The following is a 16,100-nucleotide window of genomic DNA, read 5'->3' as shown; positions in this document are numbered from 1 at the left end:
ATGATCAGATTTTTTCGATTTATTATTGGAGATCCTATGGATAGGAATGTCTGTGATACGTACATTATGTGTCTCAGTTTTTGCCATAGAGGCTTACAGTGCCTTAGATGTTTTCAGGGACTCGATGATCCTGGTATGTCGAGGATGTTTGGATGGGTTTCCATTATCTTTGTGGACGATGTTGTGATCTATTACGGATCCGAGGTGAGTCACGTACACTACCTTTGCATAGATCTAGAGATGTTTCGATGAGAACGTCTATATGTGATTATCAGTAGTGCTGATTTAGTTGTCTCCTACGAGATGTTTGAGACACACGGTCACCAGTAGTAGTATACCGTGGTTCCACAGGAGATAGTGGTTGTTACCGTTGGGATTAGACAGAATCTGTACAGGAAGCTCGCAACTTCCTCTGTTTGGTTCGATATTTCCGGAGATACGTTGAGGGTTTCTCACAGATTGCTATGTTACTTACACGCTTGACCATGAAGGGCGTGAAGTTTACTTGGATTGAGGATTGCAAGACCAGTTTCTAGGAGCTGAAGCGGAGATTAGTGTCGGCTCTGGTTTTGGTTTTACCCTTCGAAGAGGACAGATTTGTTCTCTACACCGACACGTTTTTACAAGATATGGGTGTTGTTCTGATGCAGCACGGTAGAGTATTCTCATATGTTTCTCGATAGTTGAAGGAGCATGAGAAGAAATAACCAGTTCATGATCTGGTGTTGGCCGCTATTATTTTTGCTATGAAGATTTAGCGGCATTACCTGTATGATATTACATTGAGGTTCTCACTGACCATCCGAATCTCAAATATATGTTTACTCGGAAGGAACTTAATCTTCGATAGAGGAGATGGTTGGAGTTCCTGAAAGATTATGATTTGTACCATTAGCTATCACTGGGGAAAAGCTAATGTGGTTGCCGATTCACTTAGCCAGAAGTCCATAGGGACTTTAGCTTGCCACCGAGTTGTGGTCACAGACTTGATTCAGGGTTTCTCCGAGTTAGACCTTGAGGAGCAGGGACAGACAGAGCAGGGTATTCTTGTTACCATAGTTGCTCAGTTGTCGATCAGGACGAGAATCCCTGAGGCCCAGTTGTTGGGACCTCATAGAGGTCAGCGTGAGGCAGAGTTGGTCCATATTATCAGACAGAGGATGTCAGAGGCATAAGACTGCCAGAAGTGTTATGCTGACCGGAGACAGAGACCTTTAGAGTTCTCCATTTGCGACTAGGTATTTCTGCGAGTTTCACCCATGAAAGGGGTGAAGAGATTGACCTCAGAGGTAAGCTAGCTCCGCGATACATTGGACTTTCCAGATCTCGGAAAGGATTGGAGCAGTAGCTTATCGGTTGGCACTATTACCGTTCTTGGCAGGCGTTAACGCCGTATTCCACGTATCTACGCTGAAGAGATACGTACCTGATCTGATACATGTGTTGATAGATAATCTCAGTTTTCCAGTTCAGCCTGACATTACTTATGAGGAGGTTCCGGTACGGATTCTTGACCGGAAAGAGCGTCAGTTGCGGAATAAGACTATCCGGCTGGTTAAAGTCGGATGGCAGTATCATTCGGACGAGGAGGCTACTTGGGAGCTCGAGGATACTATCCGAGCTCGATATCCCCATCTTTTTACGTGAGGTATGTGATTCAGTTTACCGTTCAGCATTTATACTTTCTATATCTGTTGTTAGTACTTGCTGATGGTAGATAAGGAAATTTGGGGACCAAATTTTTATTAGTGGGGGAGAATGTAAAATACCGGAAAATAGGCGAATATTAATAAGGGAATTTTCCGAAATTTTTGGAAATTTTTCGTTAATTTTTCGGAGCTCGTACGGACGAGTTGACGGGGATAAAAACGGGGGCCCGGAAAAGCCTGTTTAGACTACCCTGTTTTAATGAGGAAAAGTTTTATTTTTTTTCCTTTATCTTTTCTTTTTCTCTTATTTTTTTTTTCCCGTGCTCGACACCTTCTCCGCCCGTTCCTTTTCTCCTTCTTCCTCGCGCCGGTTTCCTCTCCCAAACCCGATCTTCTCCTCATCTCTCTCGCGTGCGCACACTCTCCCCTCTGCCGCCGGCGACGAGAGCCGCCTCTCCTCTACTCTGCACAGTGTCGACGCCGGACGGAAGTGCTGCCGGTCTTCCGTGCGTGCCCTAACTTCCTTCCCTGATCCCAAGCGGTTTTTCCTTCTACTCCTCTGCCGCCGGTGACTAGGGCCACAGTCGACTCCCTGTTGCCCTGGCCGCGGAGAGATCGAGCACAGGACTACGGCCGATCAAGCCCCCAGCCCGATTCTCTCCTCTTTGCTCCAAGCCGTGCCCTAGTTAGGGTACACAGCCGTCGGTGGCCACAGATTTCACTTCCTCCCTTCTCTGTGTCGTGCCCTAGGTCATAGCCAACAAGGTGAGGTTCTTGTTCCATTGGTGTGTCATTGGATTGATTGATCTGCTATTGATCCGTTTTGATTGCAGCAGTGAGGTTGTGTGCTGTGAGGCTTGCTTGTTCTTGGTTCCGGCAGCCTTCTTTCCAACAGCTACTTGTTGGTTGCGGATCTAGAGCAGTGTGTGAATTGAGGTACGTATAGAGTGATTGATTAGTGTAATTTGATACTTGAGTATGCTGTAGATGAGTTTAGTTTGGAACATGTAGTAAGACATGTTTTTTTAGTTTAAAGGTTGTAGTTGAATGTTGATTGTGATTAGAATGTCATTAATTGAAACATGTTGATACAAGATTAGTGTAATGTTGTATGCATGGATTATTAGTTATTGATTAGGGTTTTGCCCTAATTCAATTTTAGAGATTTGTTTATTTAGCTATTCAGTAGGATTTAGCTAAATAAAATATATATATTTGTTTGTTTAACACAGGATCTTGACGCGAGACGAGTATCTCGGAGTCGGATTTGGACCACTTTATTGGAGGCGGGTACTTTGACTTATGTCTTTTGATATGCATGATAATATGTTTAACATATAACAGTAATTGTGTTACCTGTTTATTTCGGTTGGTCACTACATGATTAGTACATGTTGTTTGTTTATTTATTCTGCACTGCATATTATCTACCTGATCACATATGCCTTAGGTAGTGACCTAACCACATGCTCTGTTATATTCTGGACCTAGGGTTTATTTGATACCCTCTTCGATTTGTGTACCTTCTATTTGATACGTCTTCTTGTGGTACACACTTTGTATCTATTTATATGGATCATGCCATGTTATTCATGAGATTGCCATGTTCAGTATCATGCATCATGATTGCATGCTGTGCGATTGTCGGCTCTACTTTGGTTGAGCTCATCGCCAGTTACATGTACTGCACACATCACCCATGGATTTGTATATCTGGCTGGTGTGTGGCGGTTCTGCTGTTTGGCTCCGTTGGTCGAGACTCGGCGTGGTAGCCGTCAGATTCCGCTCTGTTTGGCTCCGTTGGCATTTAGGGTAGCAGCGTGGTAGCCAGATGGTGGACTTTGTTTGGCTCCGTTGGTCGGACTCATGGGTAGTGTGCGCAGAGTATCCTCCCATGATATAGGGAGATGAGAGCATTGAGCTCCCCATTTATGATTTGGGGTCACAGGACAGGAGTACTCCGACAGCATCCCGTTTACTCTATCATTGCACAGGAGCATTGATTTCAGAGTATGGGGTTGACATATGCATTTATTGCATTTTTATTTGCTTGTGATTGCTGCACTTATATGCTGCATTTGTTTGGATGCATTGATTGACATGCATACAGGATTATGACTCACTCGGTCTGACGACCTGTTACCTTTATACTTTGATCCGGTCAGTACAGTTATCTTCTGATTTCATTTCAGTTGCATTTATCCTCCTCATATTCAGGAGACTGTACGCATGATTATGTTATTTGTTTTATTATGCATATCGGTTGTACCTGCTGAGTGTTGGACTCACCCGCCTCCATTGTTGATATTTTCAGGTTGAGGTCCGGAGCAGTTCCAGTCGCTGGCCCCCATCTGCACGTAGAGCTAGTTCTCTACTAGGTTGTTATTTGCTTTATTTTGGTTTTTCTTCCATCAGACTATGTTTTAGTTTTGTTTTGGATTTTATTTATGGATATTGTACGGATTGTTACCGTTTGATGGTCTTTGGATGGTTTGGTTTTTATTCTACTATATGCCTGCCTGGACGGCAGAAGAGGTGAGTTCGTTGGATTTGAGCTTTACGAGTGTAGTGGAGTAGGGTGGATTTCGAGTCAGAGTCCTACTATGATTGATTACTATTATTAACTGCGTGGTTGTGACAGCCAGAGGCTGAATATCTTTATAAACTGCGTGGTGTTTGTTTTTATTTTTGTTATCATTCCAGCCGCCTGTGGCTGAAGTATATGTGATATGTAGAAAGTTTCATATTGTCCGCCGTACAGGGGAGATGCTGTCGAAATTTCTTCGGACAGAGACTCCTCTGGGGCGTGACAGAAAATACATAAGCTATTGTACCACAGGTGGGTGGAAACTTACATAGTTTTTCGCTTGTTGTTCCTTATGAAAAATAATACCCTTGTGAGGAGGGAGAAGAACTTCTCTTCCTAGTTTACCCTTTTTGTTTTCTTCTTCTTGTAAGAGGTAAACCTTGAGATTCCTTCTTGGAAATAGGGGTTTCTTAGAGAGAAAACCCTAACTTGACCCTTGAGAATGAGAAGGAAAAGCTCCAAGTTTCGGTGGAGAAGGAAAGAGGAGGAAGAAGGAGGAAGAAGAAGAATTAGAAATTTTCTTTCTCTTTTCTCCTCTAAATCCTATTTATTCATCATGAGAGTGAATTATGTCTTCATTAATCCCTCCCCTCTTTGATTCCCATGAAAATGAGAAGAAGAAAAGGGGAGGAAGGCGATTTGCCTTCTTCTTGCTCCCTCTCTTAACCAAGAGGAAGAGGAGGTAAGCAACTTGGTTTTCTCTTGCTCTTTTGCTTAGTTTTTTTTCTTCTCACCTTTAAATACAATTTTCATTTCTTTCTATCCATATATTATTCATTATTCTAGTGGTTATCATATATCAATTTATCTCTATTATTTGTGGGAGGTTCAAGGTTCAAACCTTCACCTCTCTCTCCTTTTATTTCTATTATTCCTTTTTGATTCCTCTTATTTTTATGCTCTAAAGAAAATAACACCCATATACTTATCTTATAATTTCGTGTAATACCCACTAAGCTTGTAAGATAAATATATGAATGTGGGATTTTGCCTTAGAAAAATAATAGGAAGTGAGTTGAAGCAAAAAGAAAATAAAATGAAATAAAAAGAAGTGAAGGTCAAGGATTGAACCTTGAACCTCTTATATTATTCATAGAATTAATTAGTAGAAACCAATTGGGATAGAGAGAAGATGTTGATAGCAAAGGAGGGAAATTCATGATAAGGGTGAGAGTAAAAGCTAGCCAAAAGAAGACAAGAAAAGAGCAAGAGAAAGGCAACTTGCCTTCCTTCCTTTCTCTCCCTCTTCCTCTTTGTTTTTGCCGAAATTTTAAAGAGGGAATTAAGAGGATTCAATCCCCCTTATTTCATCATGAATGGTAAGAATAAATGAATAAATAAAATAAATAGGAAATAGAAAAAAAAAGGCTAAGGGAGAAGGAAAACAAAAATCAATTTTGCTACCTCTTCCCCCTTAACATAAAAGGGAGCAAGAAAAGAGAAGTTTATTTTTCTCTCATTCTTCCTCTCCCTCACCGAAACCATCAGTCCTCTCTCCTCCATCTTCAGCCCCAAAGCCAAGGTTTTTTTTCCCCTAAGAAAGCCTAAGATACAAGGAGGACTTAGCAAGGGAATCAAGGGAAAAGAATTAGAAGAAGAGACTACTTCTTCCATCACCATACCTTAGATCCACAAGCGAAAAGGATGTAAGCTTCCCCTCACCTGTGGTACAAGGCTTTTTATGTGATTTTCGGATTTTATGAGGATTAGAAAACCTAGGAAAGAATATTAGAAAATTCGGCTAAAGAAAGGGTTTTCAAATCTAGGAAGGTTTAAACAAGTCTTTATTTCATGATATGTTTTCTATGCTATGTAGGAAGAATTTTCTTCATGTTTTTATACCTAATTGATGCTTGATCAGAGGAGTGCCTAACCCTAGAATTTCGGCCAAAAATATTTTAAGGAGGTTAGGGAAAACATTGTGTAACCAAACTAGTACAAAATTCCCTCCATGAACTACTAAGGGTCTTTTATTGGTTTTCTTGCTTGAAAGTTACTTGGAACCAAAAGAAATCCATTTATATGTTTCGGCCAAGAAAAGGGCATAGGGTTAGGAAGACCTTTAAATTTAAGTAACCATGTTTGTATGATAGAATATATAGTTCTCTTAAAGAATTGCATGTTGAACATTGCTAGAAATTCATGAACTCTTATTTTAGATTTTCGGCCATGATAAGATGGATAGTTTAGAAAAGCTTGAATAAAATTCTAATATGCTCAAGACCTCTGTGATATTATGATATGAAAGTTGTTTAATGCTCTCATGTTTAATTGGAGTATAGAAAATTAGTTACATGATATATGACATGTAAGATCACAAGGGTCCTAGCTTGTTTATGAACCAACTTTGTATATGATGTTCTTAGTAATTTTTGCCATGAAACTTACTTAAGTTTTCTATGCTTTAGGCCACTTAAAACCTAGTTTAAAGATTGGTAGGTTTCGGCCATGAGGAAAAATAAAAGAAAAAGGGAAAGAAACCTAGGAAGCCTAAGACACAATTCACATGTATGTTTATTATGCTTGTCTTTATACATGCTATGAAACTTGTATGATTTCTTATGCTTTTAGGCTATTTGAAGCAAGTTTATATACTTTTGAGTTTCGGCCAAGTAAGATTTAAAAGACCTAGAGGCCATAGAAATGAAACCAAATGTGTTAAAAGTGTTTCTTATGAAAATATGATAATGTGTTGATTGTGTCACATGCTTGTATAATTTTTCCATGACCTAAATGGACCATTGTATGTAACGCCCGCCCTTCTTACCCAAGGGCGGTGCTACGCTCTTATACTACTTACGTACATGCTTCAGTTATACTATGGCAGCGGAAGAATAAAAACTTTAAAGAATTTAATTTATTAAGCATAATATCACATATTCTGATTTGTTCAAATGTGCATATATTGAACTTATAACTAATCATATTAATTTGTCCGGATCGTTCTTTGCCGAGCCACCATCACACACATCACTATCTGCTCCTCCTGTTGCTCCTCTAGCTCATCCAGCTTTTTTATCTGCGGTACAAGGAAAGTAAGCTGTGAGCACTCATGACTCAGTAAGTTCCTTTCCTACTCACTAAAACCGAAAATCATCGTATATTAATATCATGCGTAGTATCATAAGCATACGACATACAAGGGTATCATATTCATATCATGACATTATATCTAATCATCAGATAATTCAAGCACATATGTAGGCAATGCATCATGAATTTGAAAGCTTATACTTATAAGTACTTGAAATTCATATCATCATTAGAGGGGATCCCGGTTTGTACCACATACATAATGCGCGCGCTTCTTAAGTAGGTCCAAGGTAGCAAGTCTTGAACCCTACCATACATACATACTAGGTCCGAGTCTTACTCCATCGACCTAGGGCATTCAGAAGCCCATTTCTGACGAGGCCCGAGTCTTATTCCATCGACCCCGGGGCGTTTACGGAGCCCACCCTTGGTACAAACCATACAAAAATAATTTATCATGCATAACTATCATATCATATCCCTAACAATCTTTCATGCATTTCATTTTTCATTTCTTTTCATTATGTATAGCATTTCCTATGCTATCACATATCATGGCATTTACATAACATAAATTTCATTCTTTTCTCATTATGTATAGCATTTCCTATGCTATCACATATCATGACATATACATAACATAAATTTCATTCTTTTCTCATTATGTATAGCATTTCCTATGCTATCACATATCATGACATATACATAACATAAATTTCATTCTTTTCTCATTATGTATAGCATTTCCTATGCTATCACATATCATGGCATATACATAGCATAAATTTCATTCTTTCTCATTATGTATAACACTTCCTAGGTTCCTTTCCCTTTTTTTTTCTTTTATTTTCAATTATCTTCTAAACAAGAAAACAAATACATGATCCTTAACATTTCATAGGGAGAACCTCGTACTAGTTGGGTAAAACAATAATTTCCCTAGCCTCTTAAAAATATTTTTGGCCGAAATTCTAGGGTTAAGTACTCCTTTGATCAAGCATCATATAGGTGTAAAAACATGAAGAAGATCCCTTTTCCATGGCATAGAAAATCTATCATGTAGTGTAGACTTAGTTAAACCTCACTAGATTTCGAAAGCTCTTCTTAACCGAATTTTCTCAAACTTGTTTCTAGGTTTTAAAATCCTCATAAAATCTGAAAAAATATATAAAAAGCCTTGTACCACAGGTGAGGGGAAGCTTACCTTCTTCGCTTAAGTTTCCTAGAGTTGAGAAGTTGCTTGGACCTTTCTTCCTTGCTTGCTTTGCTCGGCACCAATGGAGGAGAGGAGTGGCTAGGTCTTTTGGTGGAGAGGAGGAGGAAGAAGAGGCTTCTCTTTCCTCTTGTGTTGCTCGGCAACAACAAGAGAGAAAGAGGGAGAGAGTGAAGAGGAAGAAGAGGTTCTTCCTCTTGTGTTGCTCGGCAACAAGAAGAAGAAGAGAGGGAGAGGTGAGTCTCGGCACAAAAGGGAGGAGAGGAGGAGAATGAGTGGGGGATGAAGTTGAAGTCACCCCTCCATGCCTATTTATACTAAAATGAGGGGAGGAACTTGACTTGATTCATCCTCCCTATTCATTTCTCCCCTTAAATGACAAGAATATTCTAGAGAAATGCCTTTTGAGTTCTCTCTTTTCTTTCCCTTAATTTCTCTCTTTTCTCTCCTTTAATTAAAATTCCTATCTCTCCTCTTACAATATCCTCTCCTATCCCACTTGGTTAACACATGCATGCATCCACAAGAGAACCAAGGATCAAAACTTGGTTATGTATATTTTTACTTCTTTTTACTTCCTTTTCCTTTTAAGTAAAAAGAATCCTTTCTTATTCTTAACTACTTAGTCCTTTCTCTCCTTATCAATAATTCTCCTATCCCCTTTGATATCTTATACATGTTCCTTACAAGAGATCCAAGGTTCAATCTCTCTTCTAACATTTTATTTTCTTTTGTACATAATAATTCATATATTACCATATTATGCATTATGCATAAATATTTCATACATGTATATATTATCTCATATTTCTTTCTTTTTTGTCTACATTAATTCCATACATTATAAATCATGCATAGATGATTTATATTCTCAACTTTATTTTCTTTCATAAAGTTTTAATCATCTAAATCCTTCCCATCTTAATATTTAACTTAGAATATCTACACCTTCTTTTCACTACATTCGTACTCTCATTACCCTTACTTTCTTATCTAGGCTTTCTAGGGGTGTTACATTGTATGTTTCGGCCATGAAGGGATAGATACCCTAGAGACCCTAGAACAAAAATTAAATATGCTTATGTCACTCTACATGAAATATGATAAGTAGAAAGACAAAGTTCCCATGCAATATGTTGTTTAATGACCTAATTGAGGCTAGGGTAAGTTTCGGCCATACATATTGTATAATGTCTTATTATGAATTTATACATGATGTTAGTTCAAGTTCACATGCTTGTATGTTGTTTTTTTTTAGCCCTAATGAACACTTGTTAAAAGTTTGACCATGACATATGTTAAGGGCTTGAAGGACTTAGGAACTAGCTCAATATGCTTACTATGTTACTTGGAAAAAAATGCTATAAATGTGATTTAAGGTTTCCATGCTTTCATGACATTTGGAACCTTGTTTCACACCTGATAGGGTTCGGCCACATGGAGTTTAGGGACCTGGAGAACTTAGAAACCAAGTAAATCATACTTATAATGCTTCCTATGAAATTCATGTAATGTTAATTTAGGTTCCACAAGCTTGGAGGTTATTTTTACCTAAATTAAGATCTAAGGGGGTTTGGCCATGATAAGAACCCAAGAGATTAGGAAGCTTAGAACCCAAGCTAACTATGTTACCATGTTTCTTATGATAGTATAATTACATGATACACCCTTATGCTTAAACATGTATGCTTGTGATTTATACTTTTCATGATATGATATGTGCTTAGAAATATGCATGTTTGATGATATGTTATGTGCTTAAAATATGCATGCTTTTATGATATGTTATGTAGATAGAAATATGCATGCTTGGATGATATGCTATATGCTTAAAATATGCATGCTTTTGTGATATGCCATGTGAATAGAAATATGCATGCTTTGATGAAGTGATTATGTGCTTAAAATATGCATGCTTTTATGATATGCTATGTGGAAGGAAATATGCATACTTTGATGATATGCTATGTGCTTAAAATATGTATGCTTTTATGATATGCATGTTGATATGATGTATGCCTAAGTGATGCATACTTTTATATGATGTATGCCTAAGTGATGCATACTTTTATGACATGATTTATGCCTAAGTGATGCATACTTTTATGACATGATGTATGCCTAAGTGATGCATACTTTTATATGATGTATGCCTAAGTGATGCATACTTTTATATGATGTATGCCTAAGTGATGCATGCTTGTATGATGTATGATATGTATAAGTAGACATGTATTTTACTTTGAATGGCTTGTACCAAAAGGGTGAGCTCCTTATGCGCCCCTAGGTCGAATTACGGGCCTAGTAAAGGGTGGGCTCCTTACGTGCCCCTAGGTCGAGCTACGGGCCTAGTTTCCTAGTAGGTTCAAGACTAGCTACCTTGGATCTACTTAGGATGCGCGCATTATGTATGTATGTGGTACTAAGCCGGGATCCCCAATATGTTGATATTATGTTCAAGTATATATGTAAGAAGAAGAAATGGTTTTAAAAGATCATGAGACATACACATGTTTTTTCGGATACATGTTTTCAAGAGTAATGATGCTCACAGCGACTTCTTTCAGCGAATTCACAGCGCGACTTATGTGGCTGCTGATGTGGCCAAGTCCAAATCAGATTAAAAATCACAGACTTGGCTCTACTCCTCCTCCTCCTCCGTTTTTGCGTTTCTTCCTCGCGTCAAGACCTAGGGCACGCGACTCCCTCCACCGATGGTGGTTTTTCGCGACCTCTCCTCCTCCGTGTCCTAACGAGTAATACTCCTCCTCCTCCTCCGTTTTTTCGCGACCTCTCCTTTGTGCCCTACCTCTACTCCTCCTCCTCCTCCTCCCTTTTTTCTCCTCCATCAGCGATCGTGCCCTAACTCTACTCTTCCTCCTCCTCCTCCGTTTTGTCGCGAACTCTATGCCTCATCCTCCTCCTCTGTTTTTTCGCGACCCCTCCTTCCCTTCCCCTAACTCTACTCCTCAACATCCTCCTCCTCCTGTGCTTTAACGCGACCCCTCCTCCCCTGCCCTAACTCAGTTTTGTGGTGGTGTGTGAAATCAGCCGTTCGAGAAGGACCCTAGAGAGTACACCAAGAAGGAGGTCGATATCGAGTACGGACAGACTTGGCACTACATTGACGGTCGCAATTTCGGTAACCCACTTTTTTCTTTTCATCTCTGCACTTCACCGATCCTCATGTAGATAGGAAATGAAACAACCTCAATGTTCATGCTCATATGTGGATTTTTTTTTTTTGAATTTTGTTTCTGATTCTAATCAATCAAGGCATGTTGCTATTATTACTTTCCGGCAAGTATTTCTTTCTTCGCCTTAAAGCCCTTGACTTATTGTTGTTTGTAAATTAGTTGTATGCATGCAATTAGTCTATTATTTGCAAATTATATGAATCGGGTGAAGAATGATATGGTCATTTAGGTCTGTATACTTTTTTTTAGCTTTGTTTTGTTTTAGAGGGACTTTGTTTCATGTTTTTTTATTATGTCTCTATTTTCTATTTAATTTTGGCCATGTAATTTTTTTAAAAATAAATGTAGGTGAAGAAAGTGTCATGGAAGCAGAAAAAATTGATTTAATTGAGATAAAGGATAACAATGACCTTACGGACCAAGACTCATCTCCATCTAGTGTAAATGAAGTCAAGATTCCTGAGATTGGAATGACATTTTCATGTGAAGAAGAAGTTCGTACTTTTTATAATTCTTATGCTCAGAATGTTGGTTTCGGTATTTGCAAATTAGGTGGTAGAAATGGAGATGATGGAAAGCAAAAATATTTCTCTATTGGATGTGCCAAAAATGGTGGGAAAGTATCTCAAGCAAAAAATATTTTATACCCTCGACCTTCTACTAAGACGAATTGCAAAGCTAAGATTAATGTTGCTATTCGAAATGATGGGAACTTTGTGATAACTAGTCTATGTCTTGAACATAATCATATCTTGAGTCCTGGAAAGTCACGACATTTTAGATGTAATAAAGTATTGGATTCAGCTATAAAGAGAAAATTAGAGCTAAATGATCAAGCTGGAATAACTTTAAGCAAAAGTTTTCAATCATTTGTAGTTGAGGCTGGAGGCTATGAGAATTTGACATTTGATGAGAGAAAGTGTAGGAATTATATTTCAGAAGCTAGAAGGCTGAGGTTAGGGGATGGAGATGCTGAAGCTTTGAGTAATTATTTTTGTCGCATGCAAAGTAGGAACTCAAACTTTTTTTATGTGCTTGATTTAGATGGGGAATCTCGAATAAAAAATATTTTTTGGGCAGATGCAAGATGTAGAGCTGCGTATGAGTACTTTTCTGATGTTGTGACTTTTGATACAACCTATTTGACTAATAGTTATGACATGCCATTTGCTCCATTTGTTGGGGTGAATCATCATGGTCAATCTATTTTGCTGGGATGTGGATTATTATCAAGCGAAGACTCAGCAACTTTTATATGGTTGTTCAAATCTTGGTTGACATGTATGCTCGGACATGCTCCAAAGGCTATAATCACAGACCAATGTCGTGCCATGACAATTGCAATTGAAGAGGTATTTCCGAATTCGCATCATCGTCTGTGTCTTTGGCATATCATGAAAAAAATTCCAGCAAAATTTGGTGGTAATGCTCAATACAAAATGATAAAGAAACAATTGAAGAACATTGTCTATAACTCACTTACAATTGATGAGTGTGATGAGAATTGGTTGAAAATGATTGAGGAGTTTAATTTGGAAAATAATGATTGGTTGAAATCTTTGCATGAAGAACGACATAGATGGATACCTGTATACGTTAAAGATAACTTTTGGGCAGGTATGTCCACATCTCAAAGAAGTGAAAGTATGAATGCATTTTTTGATGACTACGTCCATTCTAAAACATCTTTGAAGCAATTTGTTGAGCAATATGATAATGCTTTGAAGAAGAAGATTGAGAATGAAAAACATTTGGATTTTGTTTCTTTTAATTCTACCATGCCACTTATTCTTGGTCATCCTATTGAAAGACAATTTCAAAATGCATACACTAACAACTTATTTAAGTTGTTCCAAGATGAAATAAGAGGATTGATGTTTTGCGATGCCTCATTATTGAAGGAAGAAGGGACAACTTTAATATTTGAAGTAGTAGAAACTATTTTGGGAAAAAATGGAGAACCCGTAAGGGAAGTTTCCTTTAGGGTACATTATACGGAGTTAGATTGCAAATTGAAATGTATGTGCCGTCTATTTGAGTTTCGGGGAATTTTATGTAGGCATGTGATCAAAGTGTTGATAAGAATGAAGGTGACTGAGGTTCCTATGAATTATATTATGGACCGATGGCGCAAAGATATTAAGCGTGGGTATCAAAGTATCAGTAACATCTATGATGATTTTGTTTGTGATGGAGAAAGACATCGATATAATATTCTCACTCCATTGATACAAGAGATTCAACAACTTGGTGCAAAAAATGATGACAATTGTTCTATGTTGGTGGAAATCTTGAAAGACACGAAGGAAAAACTAATTGTTAATGGTCTTGAGCATTCAAGGGTTGAACAACTGCAAGGAGTATCTACATCTGATTCAAAAGCAATACACTCTCCATTAAAAGTAAGATCTCGAGGTCGTCCACCCACAAAGAGGAAACAATCTAAGATTGAACAAATTGTGAAGAAATCAGTTGCAAAGGCCCGAAAAGAAGGTAAGTGATACATATAATAGATATCTAAAATAATTGTCCAGTATTATTGTTTTGTTCAAGTAAATTCATGTGAAAGCTAACAGTTTAAATATTTTTTCTAATCTATCTTGCAGCAATAAAGATTGGAAAGTCGATGGTGGAAGACCCATGGAAAAGTGCAGGCAAGGACTAGTAGGTGAATGAGCATACTATCCTTTAGCTTATCTGTACAAAAATGTGTTTATGTTTCAAGTGTTTTGGATCCTAATTATAAAAACAATTGCTAAAATAAGTGACTATTGACTTCTTTGACTTATATATCAGAAAGATGTTCTCAAAACTGTGGTCCCTTATAATAAACACATTTCTTGTATTGGACTTTGGAGGCGATTAATATTAGGTACTATTACAAGGTATCATTTTTTGCTGCAAAGTTATTATTGTCATATGCCATTCACTTATCCTTAGTTTTGTTTATGGTATAACAGCCTTCTTTTTGGAGCAGAAGATCCCCCTATCGCTGGCATGGTGTTGGATAATGTCTTTTCAAATTTATTTGATCTTATGATGCTTGTGGATGTTTACAAAATTTGTGTCATGTAAATTCATGGAGAAAATATTCTCTCATCGAGTTGTTCTAGAAGATAGTTATGTAGATGTTTTGGAATAGTAGCATGTTATGTAGATGTTTTGGAATAGTAGCATATTTATGTAGATGTTTTGGAATAGTAGCATATTTTGGAATAGTAGCAGCCGGGAGAAGAATTACTTCCAGAAACAGGTTTATAATCATAGTCTGTTTGCTACAAATTCAGTAAACAAAGTGGCTGCTAAATGTGCAGTGTTTCTTATAGTTTTTTTCTGTACTTTCTTGTTTGATGCTTTCTGTTTTGCAGGTCCCACTGGGGAAGTTGAATCCACCCAACTAGTTGCTAGCGAGGACATAGTTTCCAAACTTGCTGCTATCGGCTTCAATTACCTCCATTGTCAAAAGGCTGCCATAAACACTGCTAATGCTGGAGTTGAGGAAGCAATGACATGGTTACTTTCTCACATGGATGATCCAGGTTTATGTCTACTCTTTGAACTTTTTTTTAAGCAATCATCTTGTCTAAGCATATGTAATGAAGTTGATCTTTTGATCTATAGAGCATCTAGAAGATATATGGAAAGATAATTCAATTGATATGATTTTCAACATTTCAATGCAGATATAGATGAGCCTATTTCACATAACTCTCATGCAATGGATCTTCAATCTCTTGATGAGACAAGTGTTGAAACTTTTTTTTCATTTGGCTTCCATGAAGAGGTTGCTAGAAAGGCATTAAAGGCATCTGTAAGATTTTAAACTTGAAATCTTTTTAGAGTTGTTACTCTTTTCTGATACTGTTCTTATTTGACTGTAATTTGATTTACAATTTCCAAATTTACTGTTATGCTTGCTTATATAGTTGTTTTACAAGCTCCAACTTGTCCATTCCCATAGGGAGGGAACATAGAGAAAGGTACAGATTGGATATTTAGTCATCCTGAGGCCTCAAGCTCAATGGATACAGATGCAACCTCAAACGGCGTGCAGGATAGTGATCTTGGAGTACCAGATGGAAGTGGATAACGATAAAACTAATATTTATTGGCAATTGTAGGATTCTTATCAAGCAACTTCTGTTAAGGCAATGCTTTTGCATGATTATTTCGTTGAAATCCTACTGTTGCCTTAGTTCATTACGTTCATGGTTTAAATGGGAAAAAGTACTGGTTAGCTTCTTGCGCTTATGATCAATGTTAGTTAATATTTGATGATAAGACCTTTCTGTTCTGCGTGATGTTAAAATAGAAAGATTTGCTTATTCTCAAGATACCAGTTATATTATCATTGAAAAATTGTCAATAACTACACGGTGGAACTAAAGAGATGGATTTGGCTTGTGATATCAATGACGATT

At 37.7% G+C, this 16,100-nt stretch overlaps 1 protein-coding gene and 2 long non-coding RNA genes across 3 annotated transcripts; all 3 read left to right on the top strand.

Moving 5' to 3' along the window:
• The first annotated feature begins 1,979 nt into the window (after positions 1 to 1,979).
• LOC122028140 lies at positions 1,980 to 2,938 on the top strand. Its single transcript, XR_006124652.1, has 3 exons — positions 1,980 to 2,414; positions 2,486 to 2,585; positions 2,882 to 2,938. It is a non-coding gene; the product is annotated as an uncharacterized LOC122028140 (long non-coding RNA).
• Positions 2,939 to 12,041: 9,103 nt separating this feature from the next.
• Positions 12,042 to 14,344, top strand: LOC122026688 (protein FAR-RED IMPAIRED RESPONSE 1-like). Its single transcript, XM_042585417.1, has 2 exons — positions 12,042 to 14,172; positions 14,286 to 14,344. The coding sequence occupies exons 1-2, from the start codon at positions 12,042 to 12,044 to the stop codon at positions 14,342 to 14,344; spliced, it is 2,190 nt and encodes a 729-aa protein (XP_042441351.1).
• A 389-nt stretch (positions 14,345 to 14,733) lies between these two features.
• Positions 14,734 to 15,412, top strand: LOC122026230. The gene is made up of 3 exons (XR_006124072.1): positions 14,734 to 14,932; positions 15,048 to 15,218; positions 15,363 to 15,412. It is a non-coding gene; the product is annotated as an uncharacterized LOC122026230 (long non-coding RNA).
• Positions 15,413 to 16,100: the final 688 nt, after the last annotated feature.

This window comes from Zingiber officinale, chromosome 10A (genome assembly GCF_018446385.1).
Source record: "Zingiber officinale cultivar Zhangliang chromosome 10A, Zo_v1.1, whole genome shotgun sequence".
NCBI classification, from domain to species: domain Eukaryota; kingdom Viridiplantae; phylum Streptophyta; class Magnoliopsida; order Zingiberales; family Zingiberaceae; genus Zingiber; species Zingiber officinale.
Note: the sequence above shows the minus strand (reverse complement) of the source record. Positions and strands in the feature narration are given on the sequence as shown.